The sequence below is a fragment of the Pleurodeles waltl genome, chromosome 3_2 (genome assembly GCF_031143425.1).
Source record: "Pleurodeles waltl isolate 20211129_DDA chromosome 3_2, aPleWal1.hap1.20221129, whole genome shotgun sequence".
Taxonomy (NCBI): domain Eukaryota; kingdom Metazoa; phylum Chordata; class Amphibia; order Caudata; family Salamandridae; genus Pleurodeles; species Pleurodeles waltl.
Window position 1 is genome coordinate 96066617 of NC_090441.1, and position 19279 is coordinate 96085895.

The 19279-nt window shown below is 48.3% G+C and overlaps 1 protein-coding gene across 1 annotated transcript in view; it reads right to left on the reverse strand.

Moving 5' to 3' along the window:
- The window catches only part of MYBBP1A (MYB binding protein 1a), a 647917-nt gene that overhangs the window by 422083 nt on the left and 206555 nt on the right, over window positions 1-19279 (reverse strand). The window contains exon 14 of the mRNA XM_069226890.1: window positions 4483-4573. Within this exon, the coding sequence (XP_069082991.1) occupies window positions 4483-4573 (91 nt within the window). The remainder of the gene's footprint in view (window positions 1-4482; window positions 4574-19279) is intronic.

Sequence of the window (19279 nt, forward strand, 5' to 3'; positions counted from 1 at the left end):
CACAGGGGAGGTCAGGGAGGATGCAGGTTTATTGTTTATGATGTTGGAATTTTTCAAAATTCAGGCTCACTGAGATGGTGCAAGCATCTTCTTCAGACTACAAAATGACACACTTCCCAAGATGAGCTTTAGTCAGCTGGGATTTGTGTCATTCACAGCACAACCTACACCTTAGCTTCAAAGTTCACTATTCTCAAGTCAGTTGGAGTACCACAGCGTTCTTGATGGTGGATGACTAGTTTGCAGACTTAATGAGGACAATCATTCATAAAAATCCTGTTACTGGCAAACATCTGTGCTGCAATTGTACATACTATTGTTTCATAGTCCAGGAGAAGTACACATTTCTTGCCATGAGGAAGAATATTTATTCTTGGGGGCACTAGAAGGAAGTCTCACCCAACTTTCTTTATTCCAGTCAGGGAGAAGTACATGTTGGGCCTTTGTCCTGCTCTTTCACTTGCTTTTCTGGGTACACAGTGTAGATCAGAATGGTTAAAAGTGGTTACATCCACTGCTGGATACGAGCCAGATTGTTTAAGTCACTTTGCTCTCATTGTCAAGCAACAGTCTGCACAACATAGGAAATAATCCCAGCCCCCTGATATACCTCTGTAGGAAGTTGGCTCTGTATGCACTATTTCAAAGTAAGGAATAGTATGCACAGAGTCCAAGGGTTCCCCTTAGAGGTAAGAAAGTGGCAAAAAGAGATAATACTAATGTTCTATTTTGTGGTAGTGTGGTCGAGCAGTAGGCTTATCAAAGGAGTAGTGTTAAGCATTTGTTGTACATACACACAGGCAATAAATGAGAAACATACACTCAGAAACGATTCCAGGCCAATAGGTTTTTGTATAGAAAAATATCTTTTCTTAGTTTATTTTAAGAACCACAGGTTCAAATTCTACATGTAATACTTTGCATGAAAGGTATTGCAGGTAAGTACTTTAGGAACTTTGAATAATCACAATAGCATATATACTTTTCAAATAAAACACATATAGCTATTTTAAAACTAGACAGTGCAATTTTCACAGTTCCTAGGGGAGGTAAGTAATTGTTAGTTCTTGCAGGTAAGTAAACCAACTATGGGGTTCAAGTTTGGGTCCAAGGTAGCCCACCGTTGGGGGTTCAGAGCAACTCCAAAGTTATCACACCAGCAGCTCAGGGCCGGTCAGGTGCAGAGTTCAAAGTGGTGCCCAAAACACATAGGCTTCAATGGAGAAGGGGGTGCCCCGGTTCCAGTCTGCCAGCAGGTAAGTACCCGCGTCTTCGGAGGGCAGACCAGGGGGGTTTTGTAGGGCACCGGGGGGGACACAAGTTAGCACAGAAAGTACACCCTCAGCAGCACGGGGGCGGCCGGGTGCAGTGTGCAAACACACATCGTGTTTTCAATTGGAATCAATGGGAGACCAAGGGGTCTCTTCAGCGATGCAGGCAGGAAAGGGGGGGCTCCTCAGGGTAGCCACCACCTGGGCAAGGGAGAGGGCCTCCTGGGGGTCACTCCTGCACTGGAGTCCCGATCCTTCAGGTCCTGGGGGCTGCGGGTGCAGGGTCTTTTCCAGGCGTCGGGATCTGAGAGTCAGGCAGCCGCGGTCAGGGGGAGCCTCGGGATTCCCTCTGCAGGCGTCGCTGTGGGGGCTCAGGGGGGACAACTTTGGTTACTCACAGTCTCCGAGTCGCCTGGGGGTCCTCCCTATAGCGTTGTTTCTCCACCTGTCGAGTCTGGGTCGCCGGGTGCAGTGTTGCAAGTCTCACGCTTCTGGTGGGAATTGCAGGGGTCTTTAAAGTTGCTCCTCTGGAAACAAAGTTGCAGTCTTTGTTGAACAGGGCCGCTGTTCTCGGGAGTTTCTTGGTCCTTCTAGAGCAGGGCAGTCCTCTGAGGATTCAGAGGTCGCTGGTCCTGCGGAAAGCGTCGCTGGAGCAGTTTTCTTCCGAAGGGGGGAGACAGGCCGGTAGAGCTGGGGCCAAGGCAGCTGGTGTCTCCGTCTTCTCTGCAGGGTTTTTCAGCTCAGCAGTCCTCTTCTTCTTAGGTTGCAGGAATCTGAGTTCCTAGGTTCTGGGGAGCCCTTAAATACTAAATTTAAGAGCGTTTTTAGGTCTGGGGGGTTAGTAGCCAATGGCTTCGAGCCCTGAGGGTGGGTACACCCTCTTTGTGCCTCCTCCCAACGGGAGGGGGTCACATTCCTATCCCTATTGGGGGAATCCTCCATCTGCAAGATGGAAGATTTCTAAAAGTTAGTGTCACCTCCGCTCAGGACACCTTAGGGGCTGTCCTGACTGGCCATGGTATAGTGCACCCTGCCTTAGGGCTGTAAGGCCTGCTAGAGGGGTGTCTTACCTATACTGCATAGGCAGTGAGAGGCTGGCATGGCACCCTGAGGGGAGTGCCATGTCGACTTACTCATTTTGTTCTCACCAGCACACACAAGCTGGTAAGCAGTGTGTCTGTGCTGGGTGAGGGGTCTCTAGGGTGGCATAATACATGCTGCAGCCCTTAGAGACCTTCCCTGGCATCAGGGCCCTTGGTACTAGAAGTACCAGTTACAAGGGACTTACCTGGATGCCAGGGTGTGCCAATTGTGGAAACAAAAGTACAGGTTAGGGAAAGAACACTGGTGCTGGGGCCTGGTTAGCAGGCCTCAGCACACTTTCAATTGTAAACATAGCATCAGCAAAGGCAAAAAGTCAGGGGGTAACCATGCCAAGGAGGCATTTCCTTACACACACCCAATGAATGAATCCCTAAACAGCACCTCCCAGGGGGCCAGGACTGAGTAGAGCGGACTAACCATGGAAATCAGGTAAAACAGGTGGCAGAGAGTTGCTGTCATTGAGTGCCTGAGATGTGAGACAGTAATGCTTTGTAAATGTATGCAATCATGACCATGTGGCAGCCAAGCACTTGGAAAGGGTTGTGAGAGAAGCTGTGGTCCTTGCAGCATATACACAAATGCACTTGAAAGTCTTTCTTGCCCAGTGTGTATAAACGTGGATTATTATAGGGTGTGGTTGTGAGAACCTCACCATGTAATAATATCACAATTGTTATCAGGTCCGGTTAGATTTTTTAAAGTAAACTCTTACCTCAGTCCTGGGTGGCTGAGGCACAGAACAGCCAGGCTTAATCAAGGTAACGGGTGTAAAGCGTTTAGCAGTACCAAAACGAAAAGTAAGAAACATGACACAATAAGAATCCAACACCAATCTATTAAATTGCGTGTATTTTTAGCTTTAGATAGACTCTAAAATGCTAAAAATCTATCAAAGGAAACTGGAGGTATAATTTTCCAAAGGTAAATGAACTACTGTAATTCTGTCTTTTAGATGCAATAAATAATGAACAGAGTGGGAGGGAGCAAGTAAAGTAAACCTTTCATAAAACAGATTACCAGTCAAGATCTAAACAGAGAAGATCAATCAAGAAGACATATAAACGCAAACATGGCCATAAGATAGCCCTTCACTGCAGTCGCTCCCAGGCTCTTGTGTGCAAGGAACAACATACACTGGATGATGTTAGAGAGGTGAAATTTAAATGGGTTGACACTTTCCAATTTGCACCATTGAAAAAAAAATCCAGTAGCCTGTGTAGATGGATTTAGTAGCAGGCTCACCAAGAAGGCAAAAAGCCTATAACCGACAGAGTTCAATCCCCAAGTGGACAGGAGAGTGCTAAGCACCAAAAGATCAGCAGACCAAACCCTCCTCCCTCATTCTGGGGTGACAAAAATAAGCTGCGTTTGATCCTCCCATAAATTCTGAAGGACGTTTGACAGAAGATGGATCAGCAGAAATGCCCACAGCATCTGGAAGAGGACCAGGATGAAGGAGGGGGCAGAGAGAGGTAAAGCACTCTTGGAACTTGCCAAAGCAAACACCTTTAGCCTCTCCTAGTGGCTCTTCTCTTTGACCACCTTGATTCACTACTCCTGTGTCCCTTCTTACCCCCTCATGTATTTGCAGAACCATCTCCTCCCCACTGCACAAAGAACAAGTCCAAGTAGCTTATCTCCACAGACTTTTGGCTAGGTTCCTGCTATGCAAACACATACATACATTCATTTGTATAAGTTTGCAAATGGCACATGAGCCATCTCTGCTTTTTCTGCAGACTATAGAACAACAGGAATTTTCACAATTTTGTGATTTAGAACACAGACTGGGTACAGAACTGCTTAGATCAAATAATTCTCCAAGCAATCACCAGATGTTCAAAAAGTGGCCTATTATTGCAGTTTGCAGTAAACTGTGAGTAACCCAGACACACACTTCCTTTCACTATCCTACTTGGCAATGCCCAATCCAATGATTTCAGATGCATTCAACTCAAAAGCTGTGCAAATGTGAACTTGTGAAGACTAAATAAGGTACAAGCAAACAAGTTTTAACATAGGTATTGAAACAACTCATCACACAACTACTAGACATCAAAACACTTCAAACATGATAGCAGAAGTGATACAATCTTCAAGTTCATACCTTCAGGTGTATTTTTAATGGATTTTTTGTCCATCGCTTTTTCGATGCAGCTATGCAGATCATTCAACAGGTCCGTACACTCCTCTGGATTCTATGTTTTAGAATAATGAATAAAGATTCTGTTTTACTACATTAAAGGGGGGCAACATCAAGAAACAACAAACATTTCACAAGCGACAACACAGAGAGTAAAGAAAAAGTTGAACATTATCAAAATCTAATCAGAGTCCCTACACAGATGTCTGAGAAGACTGTCAACAGGAGACATCAAGGCTACAAGGCTGCCCTCTCCTACTCACTTTTCACTTACCCTCAGGCAATGCTGATGAGACAGAGGCATGATAAAGCAGTACAGGATAAGGAAAATACCACAGTTAAGGCAAAAAAAGATGTCAGATTTTTTTGGAGGCCCAACAGTTTTTGAGGGGGCTTTTAGTCCTGAATTGCTGTGTTTTAAAGAGGAGATAAAGCAGTTGTTAAAGCCCTTTCAGCCATCTTCAATTTCTAATAAGCTATTTTGGTAAAAAGATTTTTAGGTTTTGCCAGTAATTGCATTTGTACATCAGCAGGAGGCACTTCAGAGAAGCTAGAATAGGTGATATACGATGACATTTCTTGGGTGCTACCGATCAGCCTGGCATCAGATTGTAGGATTATTTTGGGGAAAACCAGTAAATAGGGCATTCTCATAGTCAATGTGTGAAACTGCATGAGCTTGAATGGCTCGCTTGAAATATCATTTTGGAAGGAAGGGTTTAACATTCCTCAGACCTCCACCTTAATTGGTATCTGCCACTCTTAGTCATATTTTTGACATGTATCTAAAGAGTGAGGATTTTGTCAAGCTTTAAGCTAAGTGCTGTGTTGAGATCATTCAACTTGTTAATCCATTCAGAGGGTAACTACAGAGATTAGTTGGGAAAGGTGAGGAGACATTTGACCTTGTGAGAGTTACGCTTAAAAGGAACATTCAAACCCCTTTATTCAGGGAGTCAGGAGGTGAAGCTCAGAAGGCTATTACCATCATCAACTTTTATGTATTTTTGCATGCTGATGAAGGGATCCCATTTTTTCTAGAGCTTCCTCCAGAGTTTCAGTGTATAGACAGAAGAGTGACAGTGAGTATAGAGCCTTGAGAAACATCCAAAACAGGGGCAGAGTTAGAAAGGTAGGGCGAGAGATGTAATTGTCATAAAGAATGGACACCACTACCCAATGGTGCCACTAACACTAGTTGTGTCACCTTATGTTCACATGGTTGATGGTGTCAAATACTGCAGATCTGACATCACTGAAAATAAGGAGGCACCTATTTACCCTCATTAAAGATTTGTAGGGTATCATTTACTTTGCCCTGAACAGAAGCCAGATAGCAATTTGCCTGCAAGTAGGTAGTCAACAATGTATTTTTCTAGTTGGCCTGCTTGACATATCTGCAGGATATTTGCCATGAGCTGGGAGGCTGTGGGGTTGATAATGATATGGAAGTTTAATATCAGTATAATGCTTTTCAAGAAAAGGATGAACATAACCAAATTTGAACGACTCATGGAAAAGCTGTGAACAAGGGAGGCATAATGGATTTCAGGCCAGAGGGTTTTTAGATGAATCAGGGGGATGAGCATTGTGAGGTTTTGGTGTTAGCACCGAGTCAGTTAAATTCTGCTTCTGTAATAATTTTAAAAGCTAAAATCATCCATGAAGTAGAGAGATTTTATTCCAAGAGCTAGCTGCTATGTGCATTTGAGCAGGGGAAGGTTGTCACTGTCAACTCTAATGTTTCAGATCTTTTGAATAAAGTTCTCAATCCATTAATCATGACTTGATTGACACACATAAGATGGCAGGTCTAGGAAAGTGCACCTTTTTCACATGGTCAGCCCCACTTTTTGCCTGGTATTCAATGGAATTTTGACTTCAAGTGCACTGGGTTCCTGATAAGCAGGTCCCCAGTCCCAGAATTCTTTCCCTAAAACTGTGCAATTGTTCCCCAATTGGCAATACCTTTGGTCCCCCCTGTAAGTCCCTAGTAAATGGCACCACTGTACCTTGGGCTCGGGTATCAAAGAAGGCCCCCAAGGGCTGCAGCATGTATTGTGACACTCTTAGAGACCCCACACCTAGCACATGCAGACTGCCACTGCAAGCTGCATGTCTTGGTGCAGCTAAAAATTAAAACACAACATGGCACACAGCTTGTGTGCCTTGTCCCCTTAACACTGCATGCAATATATGTAAGTCACCCCTACAGCAGGCTTTACAGCCCTTAGTCAGGGTGCATTATTTTACATGTGAGGACATAACTGCACTAGCAGATATGCTCCTTGTAGGAAGCTGGCCCTTTATGTGGTATGTCAATATAGTGTAGTGGGACCAGGGATTCCCCAATGATTGGACAGGGCTTGCTATGCAATCCCAAAGTGCTCTATTTGGAAGGAGTGTGGTTGAGCAGCCTTAGGCTTCACATAGAGGAGTGCAAGACATCCATAAATACTCCCAGCAGTCAATAAATGAGACAACTCAAAAAGGAGATCTACACCAATTTATACAAATAGCAAGTATCTTTATATATGTTTAGGCATCAGAAACAAATTATTCTGGTAAGTACGTTTTTAAATAGGAGTTCTATTCACTTTATAAAGTGGACACAGTGCAATTTCTGACTTCTGCATTCATATCTTATGGGAGGAAAAACAAGTTATGCAAACAGGAAGTGGTCATATAGGGGGTGTAATGAATCCAGGGATAAGTAGCACATTGGCTACTACCCTAAACTCCCCGAAAAAAACTTAAATGCACTATTTAGGGGAGCCTCTGGCACCAGGAAATCAGATTCCTGCAGAACTACAAAGAAGGAGGACACCTGTAATGAAATGCCTCCTTGGCATGGTTACCCCCTAACTTTTTGCCTTTGCTGATGCTAAGTTTTGATTTGAAAGTGTGCTGAGGCCTGCTAACCAGGCCCCAGCACCAGTGTTCTTTCCCATACCTGTATTTTGTTTTCACAATTGGCACACCCTGGCATCCAGGGAAGTCCCTTGTAACTGGTACCCCTGATGCCAGGGAAGGTCTCTAAGGGATGCAGCATGTCTTATGCCACCCTGGGGACCCCTCACTCAGCACAGACACACTGCTTGCCAGCTTGTGTGTGCTGGTGGGGACAAAACGAGTAAGTCGACATGGCACTCCCCTCAGGGTGCCATGCCAACCTCACACTGCCTATGCAGTATAGATAAGTCACCCCTCTAGTAGGCCTTACAGCCCTAAGGCAGGGTGCACTATACCATAGATGACGGCACCAGTGCATGAGCACTGTGCCCCTACAGTGTTTAAGCAAAACCTTAGACATTGTAAGTGCAGGGTAGCCATAAGAGTATATGGTCTGGGAGTCTGTCAAACACGAACTCCACAGCACCATAATGGCTACACTGAAAACTGGGAAGTTTGGTATCAAACTTCTCATCACAATAAATGCACACTGATGCCAGTGTACATTTTATTGTAACATACACCCCAGAGGGCACCTTAGAGGTGCCCCCTGAAACCTTAACCAACTACCCGTGTAGGCTGACTGGATTTAGCAGCCTGCCACACTCGAGACATGTTGCTGGCCACATGGGGAGAGTGCCTTTGTCACTCTGTGGCTAGTAACAAAGCCTGTACTGGGTGGAGGTGCTTCACACCTCCCCCTGCAGGAACTGTGACACCTGGCGGTGAGCATCAAAGGCTCACCCCCTTTGTTACAGCACCACAGGGCACTCCAGCTAGTGGAGTTGCCCGCCCCCTCCGGCCACGGCCCCACTTTTGGCGGCAAGGCCGGAGGAGATAATGAGAATAAGAAGGAGGAGTCACTGGCCAGTCAGGACAGCCCCTAAGGTGTCCTGAGCTGAGGTGACTGACTTTTAGAAATCCTCCATCTTGCAGGTGGAGAATTCCCCCAATAGGGATAGGAATGTGACCCCCTCCCCTTGGGAGGAGGCACAAAGAGGGTGTACCCACCCTCAGGGCTAGTAGCCATTGGCTACTAACCCCCCAGACCTAAACACGCCCTTAAATTTAGTATTTAAGGGCTCCCCAGAACCTAGGAACTCAGATTCCTGCAACCTAAGAAGAAGAGGACTACTAAGCTGAAAAACCCTGCAGAGAAGACGGAGACACCAACTGCTTTGGCCCCAGCTCTACCGGCCTGTCTCCCCACTTCTAAAGACACTGCTCCAGCGACGCTTTCCCCAGGGACCAGCGACCTCTGAATCCTCAGAGGACTGCCCTGCTCTAAAAGGACCAAGAACTCCAGAGGACAGCGGCTCTGTTCACCCAAGACTGCAACTTTGTTTCAAAAGGAGCAACTTTAAAACAACTCGCGTTTCCCGCCGGAAGCGTGAGACTTGACACTCTGCACCCGACGCCCCCGGCTTGACTTGTGGAGAACAATCACTTCAGGGAGGACTCCCCGGCGACTGCGAGACCGTGAGTAGCCAGAGTTGCCCCCCCTGAGCCCCCACAGCGACGCCTGCAGAGGGAATCACGAGGCTCACCCTGACCGCGACTGCCTGATTTCAGATCCCGACGCCTGGAAAAGACCCTGCACCCGCAGCCCCTAGGATCTGAAGGATCGGAACTCCAGTGCAGGAGTGACCCCCAGGAGGCCCTGTCCCTTGCCCAGGTGGTGGCTACCCCGAGGAGCCCCCCCCACCCTTGCCTGCATCGCTGAAGAGACCCCTTGGTCTCCCATTGATTTCTAATACAAAACCGACGCTTGTTTGCACACTGCACCCAGTCGCCTCCGTGCCGCTGAGGGTGTACTTTCTGTGTGGACTTGTGTCAACCCCCCTCCGACCCCCCTGTCCCCCCCACCCCCCCGGTGCCCTAAAAAAAACCCTGGTCTGCCCCCTGAAGACACGGGTACTTACCTGCTGGCAGACTGGAAACGGGGCACCCCCTTCTCCATTGAAGCCTATGTGTTTTGGGCACCACTTTGACCTCTGCACCTGACCGGCCCGGAGCTGCTGGTGTGGTAACTTTGGGGTTGCTCTGAACCCCCCACGGTGGGCTACCTTGGACCCAAACTTGAACCCCGTAGGTGGTTTACTTACCTGCAAAAACTAACAAACACTTACCTCCCCCAGGAACTGTTGAACATTGCACTAAGTGTCTAGTTTTAAAATAGCTATATGTAATCTATGTGAAAACTGTATATGCTATTTTGATTATTCAAAGTTCCTAAAGTACCTACCTGAAATACCTTTCATTTGAAGTATTACTTGTAAATCTTGAACCTGTGGTTCTTAAAATAAACTAAGAAAATATATTTTTCTATACAAAAACCTATTGGCCTGGAATTGTCTCTGAGTGTGTGTTCCTCATTTATTGCCTGTGTGTGTACAACAAATGCTTAACACTACTCCTCTGAAAAGCCTACTGCTCGACCACACTACCACAAAATAGAGCATTAGAATTATCTCTTTTTGCCACTATCTTACCTCTAATGGGAACCCTTGGACTCTGTGCATACTACACCTTACTTTGAAATAGTGCATACAGAGCCAACTTCCTACATTGGTGGATCAGCGGTGGGGTACAAGACTTTGCATTTGCTGGACTACTCAGCCAATACCTGATCACACGACAAACTCCAAAAATTGTCATTAGAAACTGATTTTTGAAATTTGAACTAAATTTCAAAAAATTTTAAAGTCCTGCTAGGGCCTTCTGTTAGTCCCTGTTAGCATTTCTTTTAGAGTTTAAAAAGTTTTGTGAAAGTTTGAAATAAGTTCTAGAGATAGTTTTAGATTCTTAAAAAGTATTCCAACTTTTAGAAACATAATGTCTAATGCAGAAGAGAATGTGATGGAACTCGACATCACCCCTTACCTCCATCTTAGGATGAGAGAGTTAAGGTCTCTCTGCAAATTAAAACATATTAAAGCTGGTTTAAACCCTACCAAAATACAGCTCCAGGAGCTTTTGGCAGAGTTTGCTAAAGACAACCCCTCTGAGGATGACCTCCTAGAGGAAGAAACTAGTGATGTGGAGGAAGTCCCACCACCACTCCTAGTTAGGGAAGTCAGGGCTCCTCAAACCCTAACTCCAAATGTGATAGTCAGAGATACTGCTTCCCTCACAGGAGGGTCCAGCACCTCTGGAATCACTGAGGATAGCCTCAGTGAAGATGACCTCCTGCTAGCCAGGATGGCCAAAAGATTGGCTTTAGAGAGACAACTCCTAGCCATAGAAAGGGAAAGACAAGAGATGGGTTTTGGTTCCATCAATGGTGGCAGCAACATCAATAGGGTCAGAGATTCTCCTGACATGTTGAAAATCCCAAAAGGGATTGTAACTAAATATGAAGATGGTGATGACATCACCAAATGGTTCACAGCTTTTGAGAGGGCTTGTGCAACCAGAAAAGTAAACAGATCTCACTGGGGTGCTCTCCTTTGGGAAATGTTCACTGGAAAGTGTAGGGATAGACTCCTCACATTCTCTGGAAAAGATGCAGAATCCTATGACCTCATGAAAGCTACCCTGATTGAGGGCTTTGGATTCTCCACTGAGGAGTACAGGATTAGGTTCAGGGAGGCTCAAAAATCCTCGAGCCAGACCTGGGTTGATTTTGTTAACTACTCAGTAAAAACACTGGATGGTTGGATTCAAGGCAGTGGTGTAAATGATTATGATGGGTTGTACAATTTATTTGTGAAAGAACACCTATTAAGTAATTGTTTCAATGATAAACTGCATCAGCATCTGGTAGACCTAGGACCAATTTCTCCCCAAGAATTGGGAAAGAAGGCGGACCATTGGGTCAAGACTAGGGTGACCAAGACTTCCACAGGGGGTGACCAAAAGAAAGGGGTCACAAAGCCTCCCCAGGGGAAGAGTGTTGAGACATCCAAAGGGTAAAATAGTAAAGAGTCTTCTACAGGCCCCCAAAAACCTGCTCAGGAGGGTGGGCCCAGAGCCTCTTCACAAAACAATTTTGGGGACAAGGGTAAAAACTTTGATCCCAAAAAGGTCTGGTGTCGTACCTGCAATCAGCCTGGACAGCAAATTTGAGACAAGGCCTGTCCCAAGAAAGGTTCCACTTCTAACTCTACTCCAGCTAACACTGGAATGGCTAGTCTCCAAGTGGGATCAACAGTGCCCAGAGAAAATCAGGTGTCACACTGAAGCTACATTAGTCTCTGAGGGTGGGGTGGATTTAGCCATACTGGCTGCCTGGCCCCCTAACATGCAAAAATGCAGGCAGCAGCTCTTAATTAATGGGACAAGTGTAGAAGGCCTGAGGGATACAGGTGCCAGTGTCACCATGGTGACAGAGAAACTGGTTTCCCCTGGTCAATACCTGGCTGGACAAACTTATCCAGTCACCAATTCTGACAATCAGACTAAAGTGCATCCCATGGCTATGGTAACTTTAGAGTGGGGAGGGGAGCCAAGATGGCGACCGGGAGAGACGCTTGAATCGGCGCTCCTCTTGGGTTCGCCCAAGAAGAACTTGCGGGGCGCTCCGGGGGCGCCGCTCCCGCACCTCTTGTGGCGGGACCTGTCCTGTGGGTCGTTCTCGCCCCAATGCTGGCTCCGTGATCGTTGGGCGGCCGCGCGGAGGACTCGCCGGCAAGTGAATCGCGCCGGAGTGCCGCGGCCGCCATTTTGCTGCCCGCGCCGGGCTGGACGAGGCCCTGGAGCCGGGCAGAGAGGTGGGTGCGCGGAGCTGATGCGGCCCACCTCGTGAGGGCGTGAAGCCCAACATTGGATGAGTCCCGCGCTGGGTGCCCCCCCGCTAAATATTCGTTCGCCGTAGGCTTCCTCCCCTCCCCCCCCCTATATCGGGTGAGGGGGGCCTCGTGAGACAGCAGCGGGGGGGGCCGGCCCACGGGGGCCCCGGACTGATGTGGAGGAGTGAAGGAGCGGGGTGTCGTGCCTCCCCCTGCAGGGGGCCCTGTAGGAAAGCAACAGCAGGCTTGGGGGTAACCTACTACAAGTGCGGGCTGGGAAATGGCCCCTGAATACTCCGGATGTTATATGAGGCGATGAAAGTACTGAGCGAGCCCGTGATTCATCAAAACTGTGGGCCCCACTCCTCTTCTGCGTGCCGAAGAGGGACTGGAGCTGGGTACTGATTGCTGACCTCGTGTGGTGCTGGCTGGCCTGATTGCCCGTGAACTCACTTAAAAATCCACCAGTAGGCCTGAGACCGCAAAAATTGCAGCCTGTACCGGCGTGGCCCTGAGGAGAAGAGCGCGCCTTATTCGCTATCGCGGCCTAGAGTACGAAAGCGATTGCCAGAGTTCAGGAGGCACCAGGTCGCGATAGACAAGTCAAAATGGCCGGGAGGTCTAAATCAGCAAAGAATCAGGATCGGAACGCGCAGGGTCAGGCACCTGGAGACCAGCAGCATACGCCCTCCTTGCAGTCGCTGGAGTCCACACTCATGACTCACTCCTCACAATTTGAGAAAGTGTTACAAGCAATCATGGACACCAAAACATCGTTGGAAACCAGGATAGATACGGTATCGCAAGACTTAAACATCCTCAGGGTAGATCACGGTAAACTATCTGATAAAGTGAAGTCAACGGAGGAGGCAATAAGTGCGCTGACCCCAAAGGTCGAGGAGAATCAAAAACAAATTCTCCGCCTGAATGCAGAAGTTAAGTCACTGCAGAGAAGAACAGAGGAGGCGGAGGGCAGATCCCGCCGCAACAATGTTCGGTTTCTTGGCTTTCCTGAAAAGACGCTGGATCAAAGCTCGGAGCTTCTGCTGGAACAATGGTTAATCAGGGAGGTTTTGAATGGCTCTCCATCCAAATTTTTCTCGGTGGAGAGAGCATATAGAATACCAGGACGCCCTCCAGCACCGGGCCAACCTCCGAGACCACTGATAGCCAGATTTCTGAATTTCAGGGATCGGGATACCATACTCCAACGGTTCCGCAGCAAAGGCCCATACAGCTATGAGGACTCGAGAGTGCATGCTTATCCAGACTTCACCCAGGAAGTACAAAGGCAACGTAACTCCTTTAACCAAGTCAAACAACGCCTCCGGGAGTATGACATAAAATATGCACTAATGTTCCCCGCCAAATTACGTGTAATTTTAGAGGAACGCACTCACCTGTTCACCTCACCAGAAGATGCCTGGACGTGGATGCATGCTAAAGGTGTAGCCCAGCCACGCGGGGAGGCTGGGGGGGATGCAAACTGGACAACGACGAAACAAAGGAAACGTTCCAAGAAACATACCAGGGGCCAGCCCACGGAGGAGCAGGCGGCGGAAGAGAGAGCAAGAGCCCTCAAAGAAACCCCCCTGTTAACTCAGAATTCTTTCGAGTTGCTCAGGACCCACCCGGTGGAGGGGTCGGATTCGGACTCGTTCAGCTCGGACTCTACACTAACGGAGGGTGTGAGGGGCCCGGAGATCACCCCCAGATCCGCAGACATACTTTAAATGTTCACCACCGAACTATCCCCCCGAGTGGGGACCAACCTCCAAGTCTGGAGCACAGAATCTAAAATTGCGACTTTCTCCTGAAATAGGTGGTAACATCACCTGAACTTATGTATCCTTGCTTGTTTGTTCCTGGTGATAACGCCTCTATCCGTACTAGGCGCGAGTGGTGGCTTGGTACGGGGGAGGCCTGCGGGGCCGTGCCCTTGGAGTGCCCTAAGACAACTGCGGACTGTGTCCGCAAAAGGATGCGAGCCCCTAAAATGAGCCGCATCCGGATAGTATTATTGCCCCCCCCGCAGATATCCATGCGGATATATCTTTACCCACACCCACTATGGGTGTGTTGCTTGTTGCAAATTCACAGTTGGGGTTGGGATCCAGTTGGAGTGGGGAAGTGGGTAATCGTTAGTTTGTGCACTACCGGCCTGACCATAATATTAGCTATTCGCCCTGTGGTGTGGGACCCGGGTGGGGGGTGTGGTGGGGGGCCGGGGGAGGCCTCCCGGGGGTAGGGGGGCAGGACATTCGTTTACCCTCAAGTGAATGATGGCCCAACCCACTGCTCATAGAGCGTACAAATATGTCATAATCACCTGGAATGTCAGGGGACTGGGGACCCCGAGTAAGAGGTCAAGGGTGCACACAAGACTTAAACGCCATTGCACGCATATTGCAATCTTACAAGAGACTCATCTGCGTGACCCAGACTTGCAGGATCTACGCGCTAAATGGGGAGGTCAGATAGTGGGTACATCCTATTCATCATTTGCGAGGGGGGTTCTCATATGGATAGCAGGGAATGTCCCCTTTACTCAAACTTCATGCAAGATAGATAAAGAGGGCAGGTATGTGGTGGTGGAGGGCAAACTAGACGGCAAACAACTGGCAATCATAGGGGTATACGCTCCTAACAGCGCACTACCTGAGTTCCTGAGTTCACTTACCCCAACGCTATTAACGCATCCCGATTCACCTGCTATATGGGGAGGAGACTTTAACTGCACGCCAGACCCAGCATTAGACAGGTCAAATCCCCCCACACATTCAACAGCAATCAGACTCCTCGGCCGTCCACTATTGTCATGGGCCAGTAATATGGGCCTTCACGACATATGGCGTATGAAACATCCACAAATTAGGGAGTATTCTTTTTACTCAGCTCCTCACAAGGTACACACAAGGATTGATTTGTTCTGGGGCACTCAGGAGATCTGCACGGGGGTCAGCGGTACAGACTACCTAGCCAAGACATTATCAGATCACTCACCGCTCAGTATCACTTTGGATTGGGGCAGGAGGCGCCATGCTATCCCCACGTGGAGGCTACAAGTGGAAGCATTACACGACCCTGCATTCATAGATGCACTGAGGACAGCGCTAAAACAGTATTGGGAATCTAACACCGGCACCACAAATTTAAGGGCAACAGAATGGGATGCACACAAAGTGGTAATCCGTGGGCATTGTATCTCCACTACATGGGGGGTTAGGCGTACACTTCATGCAGAGGTTAGCAAACTGGAGGAAAAGCTAAGGGCATTAGAAAACGCAGTTGCTTGCAATGTAACGCCATACTCGGCTCTGAAGGAAACGCGTGCGGAACATGCAAAGGCTGATGCTACATTACGCCTACACGATCACAAACATCACATGGCTAGACTACAGGCGGAAGGCGATAGATCTGGTAGGCTGCTCGCGTGGCTGTTGCGGGAGGACCGTCGGTGCCCTCCAATAGGGTCGATAATTACAGGCGTAGGCGCAATAGCCACCACACAGGTAAATATAAATGATGCGTTCAGGGAATACTATACACAATTATACACCAAAAGTACATCATGTACCATCCAACAGCTTGAGTCCTTCCTAGCAGACTCTCCCCTGCCCCAACTAACAAACACTGACAGGGAGTCTTTAGAAGCCCCCATCACGTTGGGGGAACTCAACAAGGCCCTCGAACAATTACCTAGGAATAAAGTCCCAGGGACGGACGGACTGCCGTCAGAATATTACTCCACGTTTGCGACACACCTTAACACATATCTCCTGAAAATATTCGAGGAAGCAGAGGTCAACGGAAACCTGCCCCCCTCGATGAGAGAGGCAATGATAGTGGTCCTCCCAAAGCCTGGGCGTGACCCCACTGATGTCAGATCCTACAGGCCCCTCTCACTGTTGAACCTGGACTGTAAGATATTGGGCAAAATTCTGGCTAATAGGTTAGCTCCCTACATGCGTATCCTGGTACACGAGGACCAGAATGGATTCATCCCGAAACGTAGCACCTTCCTAAACATTCGGAGGCTGCTCAGCGTCATGGGTGACTCCCTCCCGACTGCACTTGAGGAAGCGGTGATATCGCTTGATATAGAAAAAGCGTTTGATACATTAGAATGGGACTTCCTGTTCGCCACCATGCAGTTATTGGGCCTTGGCCCAAAATTCATAAACTGGGTACGCATTTTATATACTGCCCCGCAGGCTAGGGTAAAGACGGGAGGAGTGGTATCAGATGCTTTCTCGATTTGCAGAGGAACAAGACAGGGTTGTCCGCTCTCCCCCCTCCTATTTGCCTTGGCAATGGAACCGCTAGCTGCACGCGTCCAGGCCAAAAAAGAAGAATGGGGGGTGTCAAGGAATGGTACTCTCCACTCCATATCATTATACGCAGATGATGCCCTGATATACGTACGCAGGGCAGAAGATGCATTGGCCCCAGTGATGTCGCTACTGTCTGAGTTCGGAAGGTTATCTGGTTTAATGGTTAACTGGGGGAAATCCTGTATATTCCCACTAGTCAGCTGGCCCCCTGTGAGGCAAGAAAATGTTCCAACGGGTCACCTAAAATGGTGTTTTCACACATTTAAATATCTAGGGATCAATGTCTACCATAAGCCTGAAGATCTAAGGGATGGAAATCTGGGGAGAGCAGTGTCTTCTGTAAAGAGCTCGTTATGCTTCTGGAATAAATTACCACTCTCACCACTGGGTAAGGTAGCTATAGCAAATATGTTGATATTACCTAGACTGTTGTATTATTTTGCGGCCCTACCAATAACTATCCCCAAAAGTTTTTTTATCGGTCTGAACTCTATTCTACTACAGCTGGTGTGGGGTGAGGGCAGAAGGCGGGTTGCACTGACCACGCTGCACCATCCGGTAGCAATGGGTGGACTGGGCGCTCCAAACTTCGAGCTCTATTCCGCGGCAGCACAGCTGCAGTGGATTTTATATTGGCTACATAGGCCTAGTTCAGCAGAAACTATATGGCTGAAGTCCCGTCTTCAAGACTCTCCAATACTGACCTGGCTGCTGGATAAGCAGAATAAAAGCACATGCACCAATCCATTGATGTTAACGGCACATTCATACTGGAAGAAGTATGTCCAAGGGGGGAGTAAAGCATTTCCTTACTCTCCACTCCTCCCACTGGAGTGGCTCCCCGGTTGGACAGACGCGGGTTCATTTTCACCCATAACTTGGCTAGAGGCGGGTATAAATGAAGTGGGAGATTGCTTCGAGGAAGGGAAATTGATGACCTTCGAAGCTATACAGGCCCTCACAGGGATTAGTCGTGGGCAGTTCCTGGCATATCACGCAATATGTCATGCAATCAGGAAAACATGGGCATCAGTCGACTCAGAGCCTGATATCACAGCTACCCTGCATCACATGCTGAGGTGTGACTCCCAAGTAAAAGCAGTATCAAACCTTTACAAGCTTCTGAACAAACCCCCGGGTGACAACCTGCAGAAAGTCAGGGAGAAGTGGGACAGTGTATTGCCCAACCCGGTCTCTGAGTCAGAATGGTCAAAAGCTTTGAGCCACACACGAGAGGTATCAAGAAACCCTAGATTCAGATATACACAGTTTAATTACTTACATCAGACATACCTGGCACCGGCCAGGATCAAACGTATGTTCCCCGGGTCGGATCCAGCCTGCCCCAGATGCAAAAAACCAGCAGCACAGTTCTATCACATGGTCTGGGAGTGCCCGAGGCTGGGAGGGGGCTGGGAGAGGGTGGTTAAAACCTTAGCGGAGATCACGGGGCTCAACTTGAACATGGATCCCAGGTCCTGCTTACTTGGACTGAGGCCAAGAACGAAAAGAAAAACACTCACACAGGTTTGTAGACTTAGCGTATGTAATCTACAAAAGACTGATAGCTATGAGCTGGAAGGCTCGTAACATGCCGGACTTAAAAGTCTGGCTTGCCCTCACGCTACGCTGGGCTCGCGCTGAGCATCAGTTGCTAATAAACGTAGCCCGTAGGGGTCTGGGTCGGATGGGAGAGGAGGCTTGAGGTGTATTAGTCTCCAGGTTGGAAGCTAAAAATGACGAAAGACCCCCCTGAATTATAGTCAGCTGTGCCCACTTAGCGGGCTGAGGGCCTAGCCCTCTGCAGAAAGATAACAATGCACTTGGAGGCACACACACATCTTGCATTAATACCTCACCAACACTGATGACCTGACGGCTCGCCCCCCCCCCCCCCCCAACACAAGCATGCCAAGGCACCAATAGTTCTGCACACTTGACCAATGGACATTAGCGCAGAGCTCTGCATCATGGGATCCTCCCGCCTTGTCCTCTTCCTCCCCCCCCCCCCCTCCCCCCTCCTACGCTGGGTTCCTTCGCCCCCCCCCCCCTGCTCCCGTGTGGGGGGTGTCGGGGGCTCTGATCACCGGGGGCGATAGATCCACGCTGCACCTGTATGCCTCTCCTTACGTGGCGTTGGATTGACAGTGTCGGGCAGGTTTAGCGGGCCGGGAAGTGCACACAAGTTCTTAGTAGTTTAGTTTATAGATAGATACTAATAGGGGAAAGCCGGATGACACACCGCAAATTGATGTTGAACTGTAACAATGACTTTATTTGCAAGGAAATGTATGGCTTTTTGTTTTAAAAAACTAATAAAAACATGTTTTAAAAAAAAAAAAAAAAAGAGTGGGGAGGGGTCAATGGCCTGAAACAGGTGGTGGTCTCCTCAAATATCCCTGTAGACTGTTTGCTTGGAAATGACCTGGAGTCCTCAGCATGGGCTGAGGTAGAACTGAAAACCCATGCAGCCATGCTGGGTATCCCTGAACTGGTGTGTGTCAAGACAAGGGTACAGTGCAAGGCTCAGGGTGAAAAAGTTGTGTTGGAGCCTGGAAAAAGGGCCCAACCCTTCAAGAGGAAAGGAAAGACAACTGGGGAACCAGTTGCAACACAACAAGAAAAACAGAACCTCTCTTCTCAGGAAGAAGTTCTGCCCTCTGAGGGAACTGAGCCTCTGGAGTTAGAACCTTATCAGGTTGAGCTCCTAGGCCCAGGGGGACCCTCAAGGGAGCAGTTGTGTAA